Source organism: Chroicocephalus ridibundus, chromosome 4, assembly GCF_963924245.1.
Source record: "Chroicocephalus ridibundus chromosome 4, bChrRid1.1, whole genome shotgun sequence".
Taxonomy (NCBI): Eukaryota; Metazoa; Chordata; class Aves; order Charadriiformes; family Laridae; genus Chroicocephalus; species Chroicocephalus ridibundus.
Genome location: NC_086287.1, coordinates 58,033,141 through 58,056,225, shown reverse-complemented (window position 1 = coordinate 58,056,225; position 23,085 = coordinate 58,033,141). Strand labels below are relative to the sequence as shown.

At 46.9% G+C, this 23,085-nt stretch overlaps 1 protein-coding gene across 3 annotated transcripts in view; it reads left to right on the top strand.

The window, feature by feature from the left end:
* Nucleotides 1-23,085, top strand: part of CCDC85C (coiled-coil domain containing 85C) — a 115,945-nt gene that overhangs the window by 74,782 nt on the left and 18,078 nt on the right. For all 3 annotated transcript variants that reach the window (XM_063332866.1, XM_063332865.1, XM_063332864.1), the window contains one exon: nt 12,498-12,602. In XM_063332866.1, the coding sequence (XP_063188936.1) occupies nt 12,498-12,602 (105 nt within the window). The remainder of the gene's footprint in view (nt 1-12,497; nt 12,603-23,085) is intronic.

The window sequence follows — 23,085 nt, the reverse complement described above, 5'->3', positions numbered from 1 at the left end:
CCTCACACTGCCCCTTAAACTAAAAATGAGTTTGTAATTACACCCTTTCCCCTCAAGATTAGAGAAACCCGTGTTTATGAGCTTCGGGAGCTCCAAAGGTCAATTCTGCATAGTTTCATAATTAATGCGTACATTTTAGAGATAATAACAGTGACAAACTTCTGGGCATTCTTTCACATTATTCTGCATTTTCAGCTCATTTGGTATGATGGCAAGGATTGGGCACTTTTAACTAAAACTGAAGGTTATAGGTTTTGTGGACTCATCACCCTGTTCTGTCTTCTCATAACCAAGTGCTGTGCACCGCGGGCTGGCTGTTGGGTCTTCTTCTGGTTTATAGTCTCTGCTGAGCTGTGTCTGGGTTTTCCAGGAATGCCAGAGGCATTTTCCTACTCAAGGATGCCCAGGGCACATTGCACACCTTTGTTTCAAAAAGCCCAGCTTTGAACATAGCAGATGTATTGGGCAGATGAGACTCTGAGTAACTGGGTATTCGGCAACGAGGTCCTGGTGCATCTTTCAGGGAAAATTTCACATCCCCTGGTGCAGAGCAGAAATACCAACAATTCTTCCTAGGGAGCGGACAGCCCTTTGCATTTATGAGGCACATCAGAGTATTTAATTAAAATCACCAAATAGACTTCAGTATTACCAGCATTTCAGAGCATTTCAGTATCTACTCGCTGATTGGGATTGAGAGTATCCTTGGAAGATCTTTAGAGCATCCCTGGAAGGTCTTGAAAATTGTGGTTAGTCTTATTTTTAAGAAACTGCATGCTTAGCTTGGATTAAAAGAAGGCTGCAGCTGTACAGATAGTAAAATAATAGTAACTAATGCCTGTGAACACTGCTAGGAAAACAGAGCTGAGGTTTTTGAGCTAGGAGCTTCCATGGTAAAGGCGTCTACAGGCTACCTCAATTCTTCTTAACAAACACGCACTCAGCAGGCAGTTTCTAGCATATTGTTCTGAAAATGAGGGGGAAAAAAACTGAACCCCAGGATTGAAGAGAGCCTGAGAATCATTAGCACTGCAAAGAGCAAAGATGTAAATGCCGTTCAGCGGAGAGCTTGGTCTCTTCCTGAAGAGCAGAGGATGGAGGAGAGAAAGAAATGGCCCACCATGTGCTGGCTGGCTCCAGGAGAGTCGGAGTGCAGTTTTCCTCTTCTGTTTTATTATCAGTCGCTTTTGTGCCAAGTCTGCCACTAACAATTCCTGCTTGTGGAGTTGCCTCCCAGCTCTCGGGGTTGCTGTAGGGTCTTAACGTTGGGGCCTCTCCTTGGTTTGCGGCTCCGGAGTTTTGTTGTGTGGCCATGGCTTACGCCAGGAGCGTTGCACATGCTCATCACCAGCCGAACAAAATTACAAACCTGTCGTATTTCCCCAAAGTCTACCTACTGTTTGTGTGTGAAGGAGGGTAAGTATAATTGCTTTAATTTCATGTCTCACTAGGGAAATTGGATTTTTTTGTAATAGTGAGCAACTCAGACATGAAAGCTTTCCAGTGCATTTGGTCTCCATTTAAATTCAGAATACTGAAGGGGACATGCCCTAGGTTACTATATTACCGTTTTTATGCGCTGTTTAAATGTTTAGCTGCATATTAATTTTAACTAATCAAAAAGGAGAGGAATATTTGGGGCCTCCACATATTCCTTTCAAGTCAATGGTGAGACTTTCTACAGGACTCCGTGCATTTTGGAGTACAGCTCACGCAGAACCAGATTTTCATGAGACCTTCTCTCATGAGACTTTCCATGAGACCTTTCATGAGGTCTTTCATGAGACCACTCTCCAAACTGATTTAGGCCTCTAATTACATTGCATTGCTTACATGCATAAATGCAAGAATGATTAACAGAATCCCCCAAATGTAGCTCCCTTAGCTGTGGCATCAGAAGCCTCAAGAATACATAGCACGCAGAACCAATCTATGTCCAAGCGTGTTTCATTTCACCTCCTTTTATGAATTCAAATGACAAGACTGATCCGACCAATTTGCTATCAAGTAAATGGGCTTGAAATTTAAGTAAATAATATATATTTACTGAATAAAATTGTGTCCCGTTCCCCCCAAATAAGAGATGTACACTTTTATAAGAGCAGTTCAAAGATGCCTCAGCATCTCAAAATCATCCAAAATACATTCCAGTCCTTTAAGACAATGGAGTTCCTTCTGTTGACTTTGGACATAAGGATTTGGTGTGCCACCTACCAAAATAAATATTCTCTTGGCATTCACCTCACATTCATGAGTAGGAGCACACCTAAAAAGCAGGATCAATGACAGAAATGAGCTTTCGCAACTTGTAATGAAAGCTGGATGGTGTCCTGTGTGTTCTGGGGGGTTGTCACCTGTGGAAGCAAGGGATTTTATGAGAATGTCACCTGGCACATATAAATAGAGCTCCCCAAAACCTTAGGAAATTTAATTCAAGAAGTTCTGAATCCAGAAGGTAAATAACAGATAGACAGAAGCATACAGTGTTTATTGAATCTTAGGAATTTGAGAAAATAGTATAATTTCTTGCAACTTAACTAACGTTTTGGAAGGACTGGAGCTGAATTTCTGTGTAAGAGCGCGAGTGTGTGAGAGCTGCACACGCACAGCTCTGCCATGCCCCATTTGTTTCTGTTGTGGGTAAGCAAGAACATTGGGTGTAATGAGGCTCCGTTTAACCTCCAGCTGTGAAATGTGGGATTAGTCATATCCTATGGTTAACCACCTTTGTAATAATTTCACTAGATTCTGCTTTTTTTTTCTGTGTATGAGGACAGGGTCAGGGAAAAAGCTCTTAATTGCAGTTAGATCAGGCTATGAAGAAGCAGCATTTTGTGTCTTCGCAATGTGTAGAGAGGTTCAAAGCACACAGATTCTCAGTGATCGGTCCATCTGAGAAGGACTGAAAAATGTTTCAAGGGGAAACTGAGCAATAGCTGCAGAGGCTTAAAACCAGATTTTTTGCAATAACTTCAATGACAAATTCAGAACCAGCTCAAGAAAAATTCAGTGTCCAGTACCTGAAAACAATCTGGGGAAGTGTGGGAAGGGTGTTAATTGTTCATGCTTTTGGACAAAAAAAAAGAGGCTTTACCCAAAACTATGTTTGTGACAAATTTTTTCAGTTTTATTTTGCTTTTTGTGAAGCCAAAAATGCAAATCTAAATCTTTATAGGAGACTTTTAAAGAATATTCAAACTGTCTCATAAAGATTAAGACCGTAGCTGATTCTCCCCGACTATTTGAGTCCTGGTTCATCAGAGAGCTTTGAACATCTGAGTGGTCCTCAGAAGAGAGGGGCTCGAGTGTCCATCCTGCCCTGAGCGCTGTTTGAAAGGAGAGAAGGCCAGCAGAGCCCTTGGCCAGCCTGGTCCCAGCGTTAGTTAAAGAGCCTTTTCTGATTTATGAGAAGGGGCTTCAGGTCTTTGCCTTCCTCATTCCCAGCTCCCTCATTTTATGGGATGTGGGGGAGTGCCTTGAAGGCAGCCCCAGCAGTGTTGCTGTGGCTGAGCTTTTGGGAGGAGACGCAGGGGTTCACTTTGGCCTCGTTGCCTGGAGTGCAGATGACAGAAGAAAATGAAAGGTGACTCCAGGGGATGATCCAGTGAGTTTATTCGTGTGCTTAATACCACATCTGCATCTACATCCACCAGACGGGTGGAAGTGGGGCAGCATTCCTTAGCTTCTCCATTGACATCCCTACTGAAGGGACTGATTTTTGTGCTAATGAGCCACGGGTGGGCTCCATTAGTCTGAGGCTCCTAAACTCATTGCGTACAAGCCACAGACCAGACACGTCAATGGTTACAGTTCCATTTGGCTTTATCTATTGAGCTGCATTTCTATTTGGGTTATAGGCTGTGATGCTTGAATCTCGGCTGCGCCAGCCCGTATTCTCTCTTGAGCAAAGCCTGCCAGTTGCGTGATTATAATTATATACTGCAATTTGGTTTGAGCTGATTATCTGAGTCTCCCATGAGTTATGAGGTTGATCTTTCTCTGCTGATCTAAAACAAGAGGAAAAAAATACAGACACTCTTGAATATTAACAGAGTATTAAAGTTCCCTACCTCAGTTGCTGCAGAGAATGGAGAGGTTTGAGACTTGCACTGCTTTTATTGCCTGTACCCCGCTGAGATACTAATAAAAATATTTTTCAAAGAGTGGTTTTACATGGCAAAATCTGCTAAGCCTCTTACTGAGTGTCTCCTGCTATTTATTAAGCCTTTCCCAAAGTGCTAGCTCCCCTGACAATAGGGAATTCCAGTTGTCACTATTGCAACACGGTGAAATCTGCTGCTTTGCCCCTCCAGCCTGGATGAATGCAGCTCGTGATATGAGGGGAAAGTTAGAGGGGGGATGCTCGTTCCTGCATTGTCTTTGCGAATGTCCGGGATTCAGCCATGGCACAAAGTCCAAGTGCATCCTTACAGCTCCCTGTGCTGCTGTGGTGCAAGGGCTCGGTCTCAGGATCGTACCGTTTCCAATTCCACACGAACAACTGAAAATGGCTTTACTGATGAAACCGTCCGAGGTTGTGCTTGTGACCTGCTGGATGAATCCTGGAGACAGAATTGGGAGAGTAGGTGTCTTGGCAAACCATCGTCCCCTAAAGCCTTTGTCACAAGTCTAAGGAATGATCCCGGGATGCACCGCGTGTGCAACAGGGATATAAACCAGTGTAAAGGAATTTAATCTCCTCTGTTACAGAAAGCTCGTATTATTGCATGACATGGAAGATGTTAAATAGTTTTAATCTCATCCCTTAATTTTTTTTTTCTTATTTGCAGAGTTCTTTCAAAATCAAATACGTTGATTTTTTTTATTGCACTCTCATGTGTGTAATTTCCAGCTTGCCTGATAAATGCCGTTGAAGCTAATGGGACTCTTCACATATACTTAAAGTCAGATATGTGCTTTGCTGAGCTTATTTTTGCTTGAATATGTCTTGTAGTGATAACTGCAATTACTGAACCTTAATTCAATTATTTGCTAGCTTCACACAGCGAAATGGCCCATCCCTCAGCTTCCTGGTGCATGGGACCCTAAAACATGGATTAATGAGATAAGGAGGAAGTCTCTGTGCGAGGTTATGTGGTGGGGGATGTTCGCTGGGGCACAAGGCCACCTGAAGGGGCCACACATGCATGGTACCATTGCAGGGACCGTTGCCCTGGTGCCCCTGTGAGAGCTGCCCAAGGCGCTTTGCAGCATCTCCTTCGCATTATTTGAGATGCGTTTCTGCTTTGCTTTACCTCGGCAAAACGTCGCGGCTCTGCTGGGCTTACTAAGGATACCTCGGGGCAGGTCGTTCTTCCCGAGTGGTGTGTTCTGATCGTGCCATTGAACTCTGTATGGTGAAATGTCCGTAGCTGTGAAGAAGAGTAAGGTGCTCAGGCTTTATCAACTGTTTGTGGGGTCACCATACCCTAAATCGGGATAGTAAGACATTAACGTTTGTGCAGATCTGCAAGGCTTTGTTCATTAATATGGGAAGAAGGGGTTGAAGTTCAAATATTGACATTATCTTATCAAGTGCTGTATGTAAGACCAGCTTATTTTGGTCATCTGTGGTAATGATAAAGCTTTTCCAAGATGATAAAATAACTTTTTTCTGTTACATTTCCAAATGCATAAAGTTCTTCTGTTCCCTTCTAGCTGGCTGACTGCAACAGCTTGCCATGAAATTTCAGTAAGGTAGAGAGAGCTCATGCATCCACAAAACCTTGGATCTGGGGGCTGCCTTTTAATATTGCTGCTGGTTGTTTGGGGCTCTGATTGCATGTTCTTTCACATGCTAATGTTGACGATTTCCATTTTTTATCGTCTGAACGCGTTAAATATGTCCCTAATTATTTTTTATTTCCCTCCTGTACTTGTGCAGAAGGCGTTGGTTAGTAACATCAGAGTTTTGACCAACTTTAAATCAAAGCCATTTACCTACCTGAAGAGAAGTTGGTACTTTTAGCTAAATTGCTGCAGGAAATAACAGGAGAAGATTTTGAACTAAACCTTCCATTTAATTACCCAGTTGCAAACAATGGGTTGTTGAGTGTCAAAATTGAGGCAGTTTCAATTACTAGCACAATTATGGTTTAGAAAATTGTTGCCGGTAGGTTTAAGAATTTATATTACAGTGACAGGCAAGTAATTCAGGTAATGGGCAGTGGAAGAGTCCATAAAGATGAAAGCAGCCTGACCCAGTGGACTGAAATAAAACCTTCCTCCTTTTTCTCTTCACAAACATATATAATCAAAAGTCAAAGTCTCAGCGGAGTTTTCTATCTAACATCCAAGATTTACTAGAATGTGAAGTAAGAATGACATTTTTTTTCATATAGACTTTTTTTCATATAGAGAATTACCCAAATCCTTATGGGCTTACATGGTTCAGGATGGGATGCCCTTGCCCTATTGCTAAGGGCAGTATTCACCCTTATATTTAACTGCCAGCTAAAGGAAATCCTGTGCTTTGTAAACAGGTAGAGTAGCCTCTAAAAAATGGAAGTTGCTTGTCTCTCTGAGGGCTGGGGGATGGTGTGGCGTATTCGTTTGTCCAAAGAAAATCTTCAGAACTGGTGTCAATAAGGGTATCTTCTGTTGTCAATATTGAGTTTGTCACAGTATTCCTTTCCGTCTAGTTGCACTTCATGTTAAGTTACATAATTTCTTCTAGTGTTATGTTGAACAGCAGATAAAATAGTAATAAATTTAAGTGGCGCGGTGTGTAATCTGCTGTCTCTTGAGCTTAGTGCCAGTGGGTCTGCGTTGTAGGAAAACGAAGCTGATTATGGCAAAGCCTCCAAAATGCCAGTCCTCTGGGCAGTCTGCTGTCGGTGACTCACGTATACTTGATCCTCCTCTACATTCCGGACACATCTTTCCATCCCTTTTAAAAGGGACCCCCGCACCAGAGGGAAATAAAAAGAGGCTTTATAGGACTCCTGGCCTTTGAATTGGTGCTTGGTTGTTATTTTTTAAACGGCACGTGGACCAGGGGAGGAAGCTTTCACACTGCAGGAGGTTACAAACGAGTTAGGAAGAAGTGACAAGAGCAGCATCTCAGGTGCTCAGCCGTAGCCCTCGGGTGCCACCAGGGCTGTCCCTCCCGGCCCCTGCCATGCACCAGCGGGATGTGGGTCTCTGGCATCCCTTCATCCCATCTGCCGAGCCTCCGCCGTGCCTTGGATATGCTCGGGCACGGGATGCCGGGGGGCAGACACCTGAATTGCTCCAAGTGACCCCACAGCCCCTGGGGAGAAGGGAAGGCGGGACTCTTTGTAAAGGCTTTCATATTTCCACAGGGCACAGGGTCAAACTGATCATTTATGATTAATTATATTTTTTTTTAACCTCTGTTCAGCCTCAGGCTGTTACAACTTAGGCGAAAGGAGAAAATAGTGTTTTCAATTAAAGGCTACTTATGTAACAGCCCTGTTTTGAATGCTAATTCATGAATTACTGGAAGCTGACAGTGTCGCTTTTTAATTTTCCTCGGTCACTTCAGCATATAATTCTAATTGAAATCGTTCTGTTAGTTGTTTTTTTTTTGCTAATCTCTTTCATAAATGCTGAGAAATATACATCAAGTGAATTTCTCTTTCTGTATTTAATTTCTGGTGAGAATGGTCCATTTTGTTACATCAAAGTGTTTCAGAATTAAATCCTCATCTTCTTTTTTTCTCCCTTCCAGCAGAAGTAACACTGAAGGGTAACAGAAAATTTGTCTACCTTGTCTATAAGTTTTCAACACTTTATCTTCACAGTTGGTTCAACATGACCACAGCACTGATCTGACTTTACTGGACAGAAACGGAAAGGGAAATAAATGTATCTTTGTAGTACTTTGACCTTAAAATACCACAAACACCATCCATCTTCTTGTGTTATTTGTGTTATTTTCAAATTGAATCACTCAGCACATCAGGTCAAAAAGTCAGAGGCCACCATTTCTTCTCCCTGCTAGCAGGATAGAAAGCTTTGATAGGAACAAGTGTTTGCTGATTTTTAAAAAAAAATATAGTTTTAGGCTTTGGTAAGTACCAAGACTTTAATTTCTATCTGAAGTATTTAGAATGATACATTATTTTTTAGGGAAATTACCTACCACTTTCCACCCATGTTAACAATCAAATTGCTTCTGTTTTCTAGACAGAGAAGAAGTTGGGTTTGCAGTCTGTTTTTACTAAAAACTGGATTTACTGGTCCTATTCTTTTCTCACCAATATGAGTAGGCAAAACTCCCTTCCCTGCCAGGAGGGGCATGTCTAGGTCCAGTTCTTTCCTAACAGAGCTGACAAAGATCTCGGGCATTGATCCAAGAGCAGTATCTTCCGGGGTCACTTCAAGTTCTGCCTAGCTGAGGAATTTAGCAATAAATGTCATGTCATTATTTCCAGATAATGAAGAGTTACTGTGTCTGAGGGACGGCTGTGGAGCTGTCGGTGTTGGCAGTGTGTAGCACAGGTTTGCGTTGAAGGCGAAGGTGTTGTGTCTGCAGAGGCTCATCCCCTGCTCGTCGGCCGGTAAAGGGAGGCAACACAGTGTAGAGCGATGCTGAGTTACACCTAGGGGAGGTCTTGCACTTTCATACCACTGTGCAAGTCAGGAGATGCTCTCTTTTTCTCTATTTCCTTTCCTTTTCCTTCTTTTATTTTTTTTTTAACATTTGGATGAAACTAGCGTTTGAAAAAAATTCACAGTAAAAGAGCAAGAGCTCCTCCAGAGTAGTCAACGGCCAGTGATTGGCGTTTGCAGGGGATGAGCGTGTTTCAGGTTATGCAAGTTGTAAATTTGATCAGGTTAAGTAAAGACGGACTATGAGTCTCCACAGCTCTCCCTTGGTCTCCTTTTCTTTCTCTGTCCCTCCCCCTCTCTCTGCTCCTCAGCTTAGACAACATTCCCAATGAAGGTTCAATCGAAACAGCACTCCCATGGAGTTTTAGTTCAGATGAAAATGATTTTGCTGATAAATTCCTTGAAACTCCAGAAATGTGAAGTGATTTTACCTAAAGGGTAATTTATTATAGACATGTTGCCCATTAATTGAGATAACCTCCAACAATGATGATGAACAGAGATGATCAGGGATTGTACTTTTAAAACGCCGTTCTGACTAGAAAAGCAATTTGAGATCCACTTACATCTCAGTAATGAAAACTGGGTAAGGTAATAAGAGATTTCATTTTGTAAGTGAATTGACAATGCAAATACCAGGATTTTTAATTTAGGTTTAAGTGGAGTAATGGCTACTCATTTTGATGCATCATTAGCCATATTGCTTTTTAATGAGGGATTCACTTTCTTTTCCTGGTTAGCTCTAATACTGATAGCAAAGCCCGATGAATGCGTAAATGTTTAGGGAGGTCTGATGAATATGTGTCACTGCACCATTTTAATTTAAGAAAGGAAGAAAAAGCAGTTTTCCTTCTATAGTGAAGAAATACACATTTGCTTTTAGTGCAAGGGAAATAAACAGTGCAGAACTGTGATTGGTAGGCCGTTGTAAAAAAATACATAGAGTAAGATACATTTTGAAACAAATTCCAGAAAATATAGATGGAAAATTGCATTGAGCGGAGTGCTTGTGAAGGGGCTGGCTTTTCTGCTCGCAGCAGTAGGAAAAAGTGGTTCTTTGGCCATCTCCAACATGGATGCGTTACAAATAATGGCAGGTGAAGGCTCTTCTTCCCCTACCCAACCCACTCCATGCCCCAAACACCTCATTACTCTTCTGGATGGATCTCTGTTTGGCATTTTTATTTCTTAGACGTCTTTTATTTTCTTTTTCTTTTCTTTTTTTTTTCCTTTTTTCTTTCTTTAATTAAGAGCTTGTTTTGATGTCCATTGAACTCAGTGGGAATCTTTCCATCAAATTGAATGCATTAGGTCAGCTTCATAATCAGCAGTCACTGAAACAACCTAACAGTAGTTTTGTCACACACCAAGTGCACTGTCTTAAATGGGATTTGCTTAAAAAAAGCAATAGAACTAATCCATTATGAACACTTGTTAGAGCCGAGTTTGGACTGTATTTGTGTATTTACCAACACAATTTCAACCAATTCAAGCCAAATTGAAATTAATGCAGACTCTTGCTCCAGGCAGGAGCATAGGGCAGTTAAATTAAATCAATTTAAAGTGCATATTTTTAGCCACAGCAGTATGATATTGTGTGTTGAGCAGACTTAGGTCTGGTTGCCGTGCTCCCTTTGATGGGCGAGGCGTTTTGACTTTCTAGGGCAACCTGTAGTGTGATGAAACACATGCTGTGTCTAATTAGACCAACCCATTTGGATTTGGGGGTAAGAGAACAAGTTTCTGGGAGACAAATGTCCACCAAACCTCTCCTTCTCATGCCCATTTCTACACTCCTGTTTCTCCATAGCACGTGGCACCTTGCACGTTGCAGTGCGGTTTGCCGAAGCCTGAAGCAATCTGGGGCCTCTAAACACTGGTGAGATGCTGCAAGTCCTTCTGGAGCAGAGCCTTCGAGGAGATCCGTGACCCCTGTGATCTCCAGCACAAACCTACAACCTCGCGTTTTCGCTCCTCTGTTTTCTTCTGCTTTTCCCTTGCCCATTCGTCACAGATGTCAGGGAGAGGTGCACGAGCTCCTGAGCTGACAGGCCAAAGGGGTGGGCAGCAGAGAGTCAGGACCTCCCCAGGAGATTGCTGTCCCCTGGTGAACGTACAATAGTGAAGAAGGGGTGACACACAGCAGGGCCGTGAAAGCATAACCAGCCAGGGTAAAATCCTTTCAGGATAACCACCAAGAGACCCCTACACATCACGTGCCTGGGACAATGCCAGTAAGGGTCTTCTCATCACCTACCTTTGTCACCTTCCTTTGGAAGTATTTAGCTCCCAGGCATGGTGGAGGGAACTCAGTTTTGCAGCAGTCACTTTTTCGCTTCAGGAGGAGTTATCTCCTTCAGATGTTCTGTCTCTGACTCTCTATTGTGAAAAGTGAAAGAAAGGTAGGCCATGATCTTCCTTTCAGGTGCCACCTTGTAAATCCAAGGGAATCCCAGACATCCAATATGCTAAAGTCATTCCATATCACTTGACTCCAGGTTAACCTCCAGGTTGACCCAGCAGTTCACAGCAGATTGGGTGATGCAGGACTAGTATCCGTTTCTCATGGTGGCTTTCTTGAAAACTGCCCTTCTCTTTACAGCTTGTAAAAGGGAAGTTGATAGGGTGAGTGCGCCAGAATGGCTGTGAGAGCGCTGGGTCACAAAAGCTGAACGTGTCCTAAACAGGCCACGTGGCTACAAGAAAATGTTTCTGATGCCGATAAAAAATGATGTATCCACTCTGAATGCACCGATTCTTCTCTGCTAAGTGGGAGCAAGCAATGGAAATGAACTTTCCATATTTCTAGAGATCTGTACACAGGCACAGTCCCCAAAGTCTCGGTTATGGTCAGGTCTTCGGGGTTACTGAGGGGTTTTTATATACAGTAGAGCTGATTTATGAGATTTCCTGTTAAATTTTATTGCACCAGTGGCTTTTCTTTGGTTTGTTTGAAGTAGAAAACATCATTTCTGCAGCAAATGCAAGTCAAAAGTCTTAATGGAGCATAAAAATCTAAAAGGTCATGATTTTATAGCTTTAAAATAGAGGACAGTGCACTGCTTGATACTCTTAAAAATACAAAAAGTTAATGAGGATGTTTATCTGTAATAAAAAGATATAATCTTCTCCCAGCGCTTTGATTTTGACTACTTGTGTTTTGGCTTTTTATGGGTATACTTTTATAAATTAGAAACTCTTCTCGTTCTAAGACCGTCCCGTTTCAGATTCACGGAGAGAGAGAATAACACAAGGCAGAAACTCTGTCCTGGTGCGATTATTCAGTACTTGACACCTAGTGCTGCTTCTCCCTTGGCGTGCAGACTATTGATTGCATTTATCTGGTTTCTAGGGTCATATAGATTACCTTTATTTATTTGACTTTTTGTAAGAACTGTGGGTGTGTGCAAATTTCTAACCAAATAAGAAACTATTCCTGTCACAGACATTTTGCAGGCTCAGGTGTTTACAGGCCCTCGTCTTCCCATGTGCAGGTGATTGGAATGGCCTAGGCTGTTTTAAAAAGGAAAAAATCCAGAAAATGCCTCCTGGTGGATTTCTTTTGCCGATTTTGGTTTCATCTGAGGTCTTAAAAAAGTATTTGTTTCATTTGCATCTTAGCAAATGTTTTTAACTAACACGTATGCACTTAGATAAAATAAAAATGCCGTCTCGCTGTGTCACTTAATGGAGTGGACCTTGAGCGGTTCACCTCCAGCTGCTTGCAAATGTTTTCTCCAGGCGTGGGCATGGGAAAAGCGTTTTATTACGATGGTCGCTATGCCTGCCCTTGCAGGGAGCAGTAATGGGAACAGATCACAGGACGGAAGCAGTCATGGGAAAAGCCAGTGCAGCAGGAGGGGCATGGATTTCCTTCTTCTCGTTAATACGGACTGTCGTGTTTTCTGTCCTCTTTGCAGCAGTCCAGCACGGGGGACCTGAGGACGCTGAGGAAAGGGTTGTCCCCGTACCACTCCGAGTCACAGCTCTCCTCACTGCCACAGTATCAAGACGCCCTGCAAAACGTAAGAGCCGTTTCCTTACCTATACAGACAGAGCCGCGGGTTTCCTCAAACGCGGGCATTGCCAGAGGGGAGCACGGGAAGATTACAGGGAAGCTCTGCCAGCTGAGAATTCACCCCAAAACCAGCGGTGCAAACGTGCAGCTGAAACCTGCAGCTGTTGGGAGGATGGGCAGCCCCTGGAAACCTTGATCTTTACCTGTGGTTGGATCGTTGGCTTCCCAGCGTAGGTTTTTGGGTTAGCTGACGGTCACTGTTGTGCATCTTTTAAAGCAAGGCTGAGTCTTGTTATACCTGCAGCTCCTGCTTTGTAAATGCCCTGTGTGCCTGCTGTCAAAAAGCTGGTGGCGGATGAGGCGAAAGATGGTTTGCCCAGTGTCTGGCAGTGTGTGGTCGCAGTTGCTTTAGCGATTAAGTTCTTAGGACTTTCAGTGCAGGTTTTTCCGTATCACAAATGAGGTTTATGTTTCCTAAGATTTTCCTGCGTTGCTTCTTCTCAAACAACGGAAGAATCTTGATTAAAGCCTCTTGCAAAAGATGGATTCCGTGCTGCTCTGCCAGGGCTCCTCCTGTCAGCAGAACTGTGGGTACCAATTGTGTGTTGGCTGCCTGCATGGGTAAAAGTCGTTCTATAGGCTTAGCTCGCCTCTTAGAGCTGCAAAAAAGGGTGTAATAACAATTTAAGAAAGTTTGCATAAATAAAACTCCGGTCAGTGTGAAAACAGAGCCCCTTTCTGTCCCTGCTGAACTGCAGGATGGATGGATGGAGACCCTCCAGCCAAAAAAAAAGGGAGAAAACCCTTTGTGCCCCAAATGAAATGGAAGACTGTGGCTGAATATCCACGTTTCTAACTTTGTGCCCCATATATGAAGTCAGGAGACTGTCTAAGGAAGGCAGAGGTGTCTGAACCTGGAGATGTTTGTCTGGCTCTGCTGGTGCCTTACAGTTTTGAGGATTTTGCTTCATTTCCCTTGTGCTCAGGCTTTGGATCCCCAGCTTGGTTTCAGGCGAGGGACGCTTGGTGGGCATGTGCTGGTTGCCCTGAGGAGAACAGCTACACACAAATTTACGTTTATCTTGTGGGTCAGGCTGGGATACAACCAGCGGATTTCTGCAGAGGAGCTGTGCCAGGGCTGGGAGCTGGCAGGAGACTTCTCTGCCCGAGCATTGGCCCCCGCCGCTCACCGGGGCTGTGTGAGGGCTGTCACCCTGGGGGTGTTCTGCCTTCTTTGCGGGAAGACGATTTAAAGAAAAACCCAAACCAGCTCTGGATCCAAATCCACATTGTCTGGGATACTTATGTAGCCATTTATTCCTACCAAAATCCCTTTGGTTTTGTGGCTTGACATGATATGTTGGATAACGATCACAACTGCATGCAGATGTCTTCGAATGTCTCAGGCACCTCCCGGGCAGTGAATGGTTAGACGTACCTGACTTTCTCTGCAGCCTTTTTTTTGACAGCAGGCATGAGTTTGTGAGAAATTGCTCCTCTTTGTGCCTGCCCAGGCTTCACGCGGGTGAGTGATGGTGGACAATCGGTGTCGGCTCCAAAGCTGTCACATCTGTTTAGGGTTTTATCATCGTCACTGCCTGTGCAACTCTTTGGGGAAGTTCCTCAGCACATCCCTCACTGTCACGCAGTTTGCACGTAGGCATTGCTCCAGCTCTCCATGGACCTGATGCACCTCGCTTAATGAAACGGTCTGGTGCTTCTCATGGATCCTGGGTCATGGACACCGGTGCACACTCAAGGCACAGAATGGAAAGACACTTATAATTGCAACCTGTGCAGTGTTTAGTCAGTGGTGAATCCTGCAGACAGTGAATTATATATTTACTCTGTGGTCTGCAGCGGTTACCAAATATCCAGGAAAAGAATTCCCAGGGGGTTAGTTCTGACCTACAAGCCCCTGGCCATTGCAAGGCAAGGTGTGGCATATATGTTAGGTTGAACCGATAGCAGGCCGGCCAAACTCCCCAGCCCTGGGAACTGCAAACCAGAGTCATCCCGTGGTGTAGTGGAGGTTTCTCCGTGTCCTCTGGGAGGTGAGGGTGATTCCCTTGGGCTCGGACTCTGAGCCAGACATGAGAGGAGGCCGTTCCCTTGGGATGAGAGAGGCAGGCTCCGGGGCAAGCTGGTTGAGCTGGCTCGATCCTTCCCATCACTGACAGCCTCCAGACCAGCTCAGCCTTGAGTCAGATGGTGTCTCAGGCGTGGGAGCTGACTTTGAGTTACCTGTAGGCAGTGCACTGCTGAAGACCCGCTGGCCAGCCTGATGTCTGGGTGTCAGAAATAGAAATGATCCCACAGCATCCTTGGAGTGTTTGCGCTTGCATTCACTAGCCTGAGCTGTTGCTATGTCTTCAGGTTCTCCATGGTAGCTAGAACAGACTTTTGTCTCCCATGTTGTGTTTGTATCTGTCTATCTTACCTGCGCTGCATGTGTTCCCTTCCTTGCTCCTCCATGGGGATGCGGTAGACAAGGTGATGCTCAGCCTGTCCTGGAAGCTCTTCCAGCTCAGTGCTTTTCTGGAGTTTGAGAGTACCAGGTGGGAGTCACTGACCTTCAGCTTTGTTTGTTGGCATTGTCCAGGGGGTTCAGGTTGCCTGTTCATATAATCTCACTTAATCTAATTAATGTAATGAAGAATGAAGCCTGGGAGGTGGGGTTGTCCACACTCAGGTGTCAGCGCTCAGGTCTCTCCATAAAGCTACGTGACACAGTGCTTAACCTTTGGTCACAGCTAATGATAGCTGAGTTACGTTTCTGACATGGGGAGAATGTACGGGGGAAAAGGAAATTCCCCATCCACAGCAGTAAGGCTCTTGTTCTGTTACTAATAGTCACATTTCAGCAATTCATTTTCTAAGAGGTAGAATCTCAGTTGATGACTTCTGGAGCATTCGAGGCACCTGTAGCACAGCCGAGGATGAATGCAGTGGCTGAAGCATGGCCCAGAGCTTGCATCTCTGTCTTTTCTCCGATCCCTTTGCATCACCCTCTTTTGGGTGCCCTGGCCGCCCACATGGACACACAGTCCCTGCAGCCCTTCACGTTCCTGCCTGCTGCCCTGTGACTGTGCCCCAGGCATGTCTTGGTGCCCAGGTGTGGGAAGGTGCCTGAGGGCTGCTCATGTTCCTATGGTTGGAGGTATCTTCACCTTGAGAAGCTCATAAGCCAGCTGCCTGGAGGAGCCATTTATCCACATTGGCATAAAACACCATGAACCAGCCTGTTACTGGCAGCTGGAGCTAGTCTGGCTAGCTTAGATTTAAAATCTACTAGCAGCATTCATGTGGTTTGTAATAGGAATCTTGCCTTTAGTGGAAATAACTGTTGAGGTTGTTAATGGGAATAGCGTGGATGGAGTGTGAATGGAAAAGCCTGTGCGAAAACACCAGCAGGAGTGCTGGAGCGAGGATGCAGGGGTGGCCCATGCTGGTGGCCAAAGACACAACTGACAGCAAACAAATGGGTAAACACTGCGGGATGCGTGGTTTGCGTCAGGACCAGGAGGGCTGCCATGTGATAAGGCCGCAGCACAGATGGCTCATCACTAGAAGACCTGCTCGCTGATAACGGCAGCAAGGTCACACTGTGATGTGCCATTACGATTCCTGTGCTTGCTTCCAAGAGGAAGACTTAGATAAGGTGCCCAAAATGAGGGAAAGGAGGCAACAGGCAGCAGCTTTCCTAGGGTTTACGGGGCGTGAGTAAGCAAGACACTGAGATAAAGATCAGCCCATAATAACCGTTGACCCCTAAAGCATGTGAAAAATGTGTCCAAAACCCAGATCTTTGCTGTCAGTGAGGAAGGATGCCAGAGCTGTCATTAGGACTTGATAGCAGGAGTCCCTTGTCCTCTGTGTCACACCCAGTGGCGCAGACCACGCCACGTGGACATCTACCTTTTGGTGAGTGCGTGAGTGTGAGTTTGTAGGTGTGTGAGTGTGAGTTACACGTTAGAGAAATCAGTTTTAGGTTAAAATAAATATCACTTTCCCCTTCCTTAAGTTTTTATACGGAGTTTGTACAGTGGTAGTTTCCTATGTGACCCCTTGCTGAGGAGCAGGAGCTCCCAATAGTGTCCCGGCCGGCTGTGGGGGGATGTGTCTGCGAGTGCTGTAGATGGTGGCAGATGGAGGAAGGGACCTGCATTTCTCTGGGGTTCGGAGCTGGGAGTCCCTGGGGAAAGCGTCTGCAGGTACACTCTGCAAGGGCTGAGCAGAGCTCCCTCTTTTGAGGGATGGTGGTGACAGTGCCATTGCCCAGCCTTACGTACATCCCTAGTGACTACAGTAAGTACCTCTGGGAAAAAGTGAGATTTCCTCCTTTAAGGTATTGAAAACGGCATCTCTCAGGAGTCTGTTTTAGACTAGAGGCCAGGCTGGGAAGAAACAACACCGTTTTCCTCCCTCAATCTACTCCAGAAGCTGTTGAGATCCATAGGAAAACACAAAGAAGCAGGACAAGTGTGGTTATGTAGTGGAGAGGAGCTGGCTGAGAGGACCCTGCCTTCCCGGCAAATGCAGTTTTCTCCAGTGCCTGTTTCATGCAGGATGGGAGGTGGCTCTGGCTGCCCATCTGCAGCACCGGCTCCTTCGGCTCCTTCGGCTCCTTCCGTTGATTCTCACCACCACGCTGTCACAACCAGCCACGTTTGGTAGCTCTGCCTTGTAGCAGTACTTGTGAGAAGCGTATTTCGTTCTGCCAGATGGCACGCACGCTATTACAAAAACAAGCCCAAATGTTTGTGGTCTGTAGGGGTAAAGAGAAACCGCTAGATGGGGTGGGAAGGGATGATAAAAGCGTCCTTGGCTGATGCTCTGACTGTCTCCTGAGCCTCTGGGGGCAGTGGCGAGGGGAGGAGATGCAAGGGCACGTAGTATCTAAACCCAGTGACAGTCCTGTCTTCCTTCTGGCTGGAAAGATGGTGTCTCCATCCTCTTCGATACATGAGTGCTAAGGCAGAATAAAGGCGAGAATGTGACTCGATATCTCGTCCTCAGCTCCCTGCAGGGGAAGGCCCAAGCTGGCCCCTGCGCCAGCCTGGCGTAGGTGGGGACATGTGGCTGTGGCCCAAGCATGGTCTCGGTGGGGGACCCAGAGCAAGTCTGCTAGTCCCTTCCTCAGCCTGCGTGGGAGTAAATCTGTTCCTCTCAGGGAGGAGAACTGGATCAGCTTCTTAAAGCCAACCTGACTTTTAAAATCAAGTTTGAAATGGCCAGAGACCACTGTTCCCATCGTGGTGCCTAGGAGACGCACCCAGAAGCACCAGGGGAGCCCTGTGGGCATTGCTGTCCCCACAGAGCCACCCTAGCACCTTAGCCTGGCCCCGAGGTGTCCCTGCACAGCACAGAGACACTGCCACTGCCAGCATGGAGCCCCCCAGCCCTCTGTGCTACACAGGCACAGTGGTCGCTGGGCCGCCTGGTGCATCTGGCATCCCCAGGGCTGCTCTTTGTATCTTCACCATCCACGTTGCAGCCTCTCAAAATGCCTTCAGCCCCTTCTGTCGCTCCACCAAGCCCATCTCACGGAGCTCCCTGATGGTCCCCTGTCTTCTCCCATCCATGTGCCTGTCAGTTGAGCTGGGCGCTGCCAGCGTGTCAGAGGACAACCCTAGGCCTGTTTCTCGCCTTCCCCTGGCAGCGATGATGGCCGTGGTCCCGTTTTAGGCAGGGAGAAAACAATGATCAAGGAGGGCGGCAGAAGGCAGCTCCTTCCCGCCGGCAGCACCGATACCACCAGGATGCTATTGAGCAGACAAAGAGAGAAATTCGAGGCAGCCGTTTTTGCTGCTGCAGCAAACAGTGGCTGTGGAAGGGAAAGTAAAATGAAAGGTTTGTCGGGATTTGCAGCCCGGGGAGCGCTATTGTGAAGCTTCAGAGTGTATTACCAGCAGCTGAGAACAAGCCGATCCATTTTTGAAGGCAGCTGCCCTTCATCAGCAGTTATTGCAGCGGCTCTGAGCGGCGGGTGGCTTTATTTCCCCACGGCAGCCAGCCGGCACAAAGTTTGGCAACGACAAAGTTTGGGGATTTGATGAGCAAAAGAGACACTGACAGGCCGTATCCATAATCCGCCCCTACAGGTAACCGCAGGAGGCGAGAAAAATTCATCTGCTTTGAGGATCTGCTGTAGGTTTTCGTGCTCGCTTGTTGTGTGTGTTTGTGTGGGGCTGGCAATGGGTCTGGGGAGAGATGGGGGCACGACAGCCGCTCGCTTTGCCCCAGGCCGGGGAGGGGGAGGCTTCCCCAGTGATGCCCAGGTCAGCCAGGCTGAAATGGAGAGCCGGGGGGGCAATACAGATGTGCGCGGTTATCCTCCCGCATCTGCGTGCATCCTCCACCCACCCAGAGGCTTTCACCTGCGCCACCCCCAAAGCAGACTTGCTTCAAAATCAGGAAAGTCTCGGAAATAACCTGCTGTTCCCTTCTGAAATCAGATGTGCTCGGGTGCGTTCCCGTAGGAAAAGAAGGAGCACCTCTCAAATTGCTTGTGCTGACAGTGCCCCTGTGAGTCAGTCGCAGTTAGTGCACTTCATCCGCGGGCACAGCCTGGGCTGGCTCTGCCCGCAGCAGCCAGAACTCTTCTTGTTTCCTTGTGTCAGGTAGTTAAAGGCTCAAACTGCGTTCACTATGCCACCTTGGTAATAATTTCACAATCTGGGGGCGGGGGGGGGCTGTTGATGCTGTTGGTGGGGCTTTTTTGAGAGCACGCACCCATCCCAGCTCTGCAGCCCTGTTCCTGACCCCAAGGGTGGCCGCTCTGCTCCCGCTTCCCGCTGCCCGAGGGAGCTGCCTCGCCAGCTTTGCACACACCGAGGAGTTTCCCAGGGCCTGAGCTGTGATCCGCCACTCGCATGGTGCTGGGAAAAGACATCCTTCCTCTTCGTAGATGACGTCCAGTTGCGAACAATGTCCTGACTTTGTTTATTCTCTCTGGGGCAGTTCCTGAAATCCTCCTTTTCCTTGGGTGCCCCACCACAGCCCATACGGCCAGTGCTGTGCCGTGCCTGCCGGGGAGAAGAGCTATTCTTTTGCCAGGTGTCCTTGATATTTGTGCTCAGAAAGCAATGAACGGTTAGATTGTTTCTTTATTAATCAAAAGAGCTGCTTAAGCCCTTTTTGTTACTTAAGCAGATATCCATGAATGCCGTGGAGGCCGTGAAGATGCAGGAGGTGGTGACTGAGCCGTACAGACGGGCTCTGCCGGGCTCCCGTGTGGACCCAGTGGTTAATTCATGGATTTGAGTGTTTACATGACCAGCTGCTCGCCATGATTAAAGGCATCAAATTAAGTAATGCCAAAGGAGATTAGCATCTGCAATAAAGTCCCTTGATTTGATAGGGAAGATGCTAATTCGGAGCACTGATGGCTCCTGCACTCACTCTCGCCGGTGGCCAGGACCCGTGTTGTGCTGGGGAGCCGGTGTCTGTCTGTGGGATCTCCCCCGGGTTCCCTCTCCTGTGCCTGGTGGCAGGGCATCAAGCGCTTGCAGCTGTGAGACAGCTCGCTGTGACTTCAGGGACGTAGGGCCGTGCAGCCATTTAAGCGCACAAGGGGGGAAGCGGGTGGTTTGTTTTGAGCTGGATGCTGGCAGGCTTTCTGCGCGGTAGGCACGGAATAACAATAACCAAGTGTCATTGTGGCTTTGGATCATCTGCCGGGCAGACGGGGCACATAAGGGACCTGGGTGCTCCCTGCCTCTGGCAAGGATGTCCTGTGCTGATCTTATGAGGACAGGCTGAGAGAGTTGGGGCTGTTCAGCCTGGAGAAGAGAAGGCTCTGGGGAGACCTTATAGCCCCTTCCAGTACCTAAAGGGGAACTACAGGAAGCATGGGGAGGGACTCTTTATCAGGGAGTGTAGCAATAGGACAAGGGGTAACGGTTTCAAACTGAAAGAAGGTAGATTTAGATGAGATATTAGGAAGAAATTCTTTACTGTGAGGGTGGTGAGACACTGGCACAGGTTGCCCAGAGAAGCTGTGGCTGCCCCATCCCTGGAAGTGTTCAAGGCCAGGCTGGATGGGGCTTTGAGCAGCCTGGTCTAGTGGGAGGTGTCCCTGCCCATGGGAGCAGGGTTGGAACTAGGTGATCTTTAAGGTCCCTTCCAACCCAAACCATTCTATGATTCAATGATTCTGATTGCCTGCAGCAGGGTGGCAAAAAGGCCGATGTGGTTTGCAGAGGAGCTGGCGCTGATCGCTTCTTCATGCCTCTGGGAAATCTTCTTGCAGCCAGCGAGGAGCCCCAGGGCTGCTGCTGGGGTGCCTTCCCATAGCCATGTCCCTGGGGGCCCATGAGAGGAGCTGGACGCCTTCGGGAACACCACGCTGAGAGGAGCTGGACCCCTTCGGGAGCACCATGTGCAGTGGCAATGGCAGAGCTGCCACGGGCATGAGAAGATGCGGCAGGGAGGGAAGGGGCTTGGGAGGAAGGGAGGACGAAATGTCAGCCCGGAGTCAAGACACGCTTCAGCGCCACGTGGCACCGTGGCTTTGTTTCAGCCATTAACTCCCCTGCAGCCGCAAGGCAGCGGGGGACGGGAAACATGGTCCAGGATGCGAAATGATGAGGGACCCTCTCTGATCTGCCTTTGTGGGGCCCAGGGAATTTCTCAGGCTGGTGGTAATGGGAGATTTATTTTTTTTTGGTGTGGCCTCCTGGGGATGCCACTCATCTCTGGGTGAGGGGAGATTTCTCTTTACTAAGGGACTGGCTACCTGCACGAGCCTGGTGTTTGCCCTCGGTGCTGCCTGTGCTACCTCTGTGATGGGGATGCTGCGCGCTGGGGCTTCGGCATCTTCCCTGCGAGGCTCTGGGGATGCTCCTCCCAGGCCAGAGGGTCCCCGTGCTTCTGATGTTTGGTTTTGACGCTGGTTTTCCCCAACTTCCCTCCCAGCACTGTCTCTGGCTGGAATGCTCGCTGGGGGATTATTGAGGCGTTTTCTAAACTTTGTAGCCAAAAGCATGTTCACAAAATCAAAACATGCTGGGCCCCTCCCCAGCACGCTGGGGCTGGGGTTTGCAATCAGACATGGCACATTTCCATCTTCCTGCCCAGCTCTGCCACCCGCTTTCCACGTGGCTGTGGGCATGGCACGGCCTCCTGCTTGTCCCTTAGCAGTTCCCAATTTACAGGGTGGCGTGGGCACCTCCAATTGTAAAAAAATTGTAAAATTGGGCACCTCCCAATGTAAAACACTGGGATGGTGATGGATGCTAAGGAAGGGCCCTAGTATAATTCAAACCTGACTAAACAGGCTGCAAACAAAACCACTTCGAGATAAATAGACGTGCCTGGGAATTTTATTGTGAGTTGTCTGGCAGTGCCTGCCTATAATGTAATTTTCCTTGTTCTGTCTCAGCAATAAAAACTTCACAGTGTCTGATATGACTCCATTTAGCTTTAATGTTGTCTGAGGTATGCCATTAGAAAAGCGTGGTTTATTTAATCGGGTTTGAATCCTAAATGTCTGCTTGTTCTTTTGAAATTGTAGAAAAAAAAATTAATAGAAGGCGAGGAGAAGACGTGAGGTTCAGAAGCATTAGCACTTGCTCTCATGCTCCATATTGGTCCAAAGCATCCTTAGTGCCTGGGCTGTGACTTAGGTGGAGTAAAATCAGCGCGGCGTTTTCCTCTGGGTTTTGAAACTTAGTCTTTTGCAGTCTTTCTGGCGATCAGAAATAGCTCTCTGGGAGCTGAGGTACGGAGAGCATGTCATTAAAAGACAGACTATAATTGAGCAGAAAGAGATTGAAAACTGATGGCAGGACCAAGGTCTCATGTCTTTTCCGATCCCTGGAGGAATCAAGGAGAAATTGTTTATCGCAATTTCTTTGTTCCTTTTTGAGATTTCCAACCCCAAACCTCTAAAAGAGCAGACACCAGTCGTCCCCAGTTAGGCTTTTTTCTTCCTGGGTTCCAAAGCATTCTCACTGTTATTAAGAAATGTTGATATTTTAAGCCTTATTTTGTCTCTGTGGAGGCGTGTCATTAGCAGGAGTTCCCAGCATTCCCTATTATGGAGACTCCTATTAATTTTGTTCCTCCAAACACATAGCAATGGCGTAGCAATGGCGATGCATGTCAGCATCTGCGCTGGAGCACATCCCATGGAACCAGCAAGGACTCATTAGGTAACTTGGTCCTAGACACTGGCAGTGCCATTGTCGCTCGATATAGAGCAGCAGATGTTCTCCAGCAGCTGCAAGTTGAGGCCACCTCTCTTCATTTTTTGGTGTTGGATTAAAAAGGATCATTTGTGGTTTTAGGATTTTCTTTCTCACATCCCACACCAGCGCTGTTGCTTCGCAGATGGTCTTTGAGTTCTGGGGCTGGGTCAGTGCATGGGGATAGTTTGATTTGATTTGCTTTCTGCTTTGGATTTGAGGCTGTCACCAGGTCAAGCGTCATTCTTGGCAAATAGAGAACTGGAGGGTTTATCCGCTGTGCGTAGCAGCTTGCTTCAA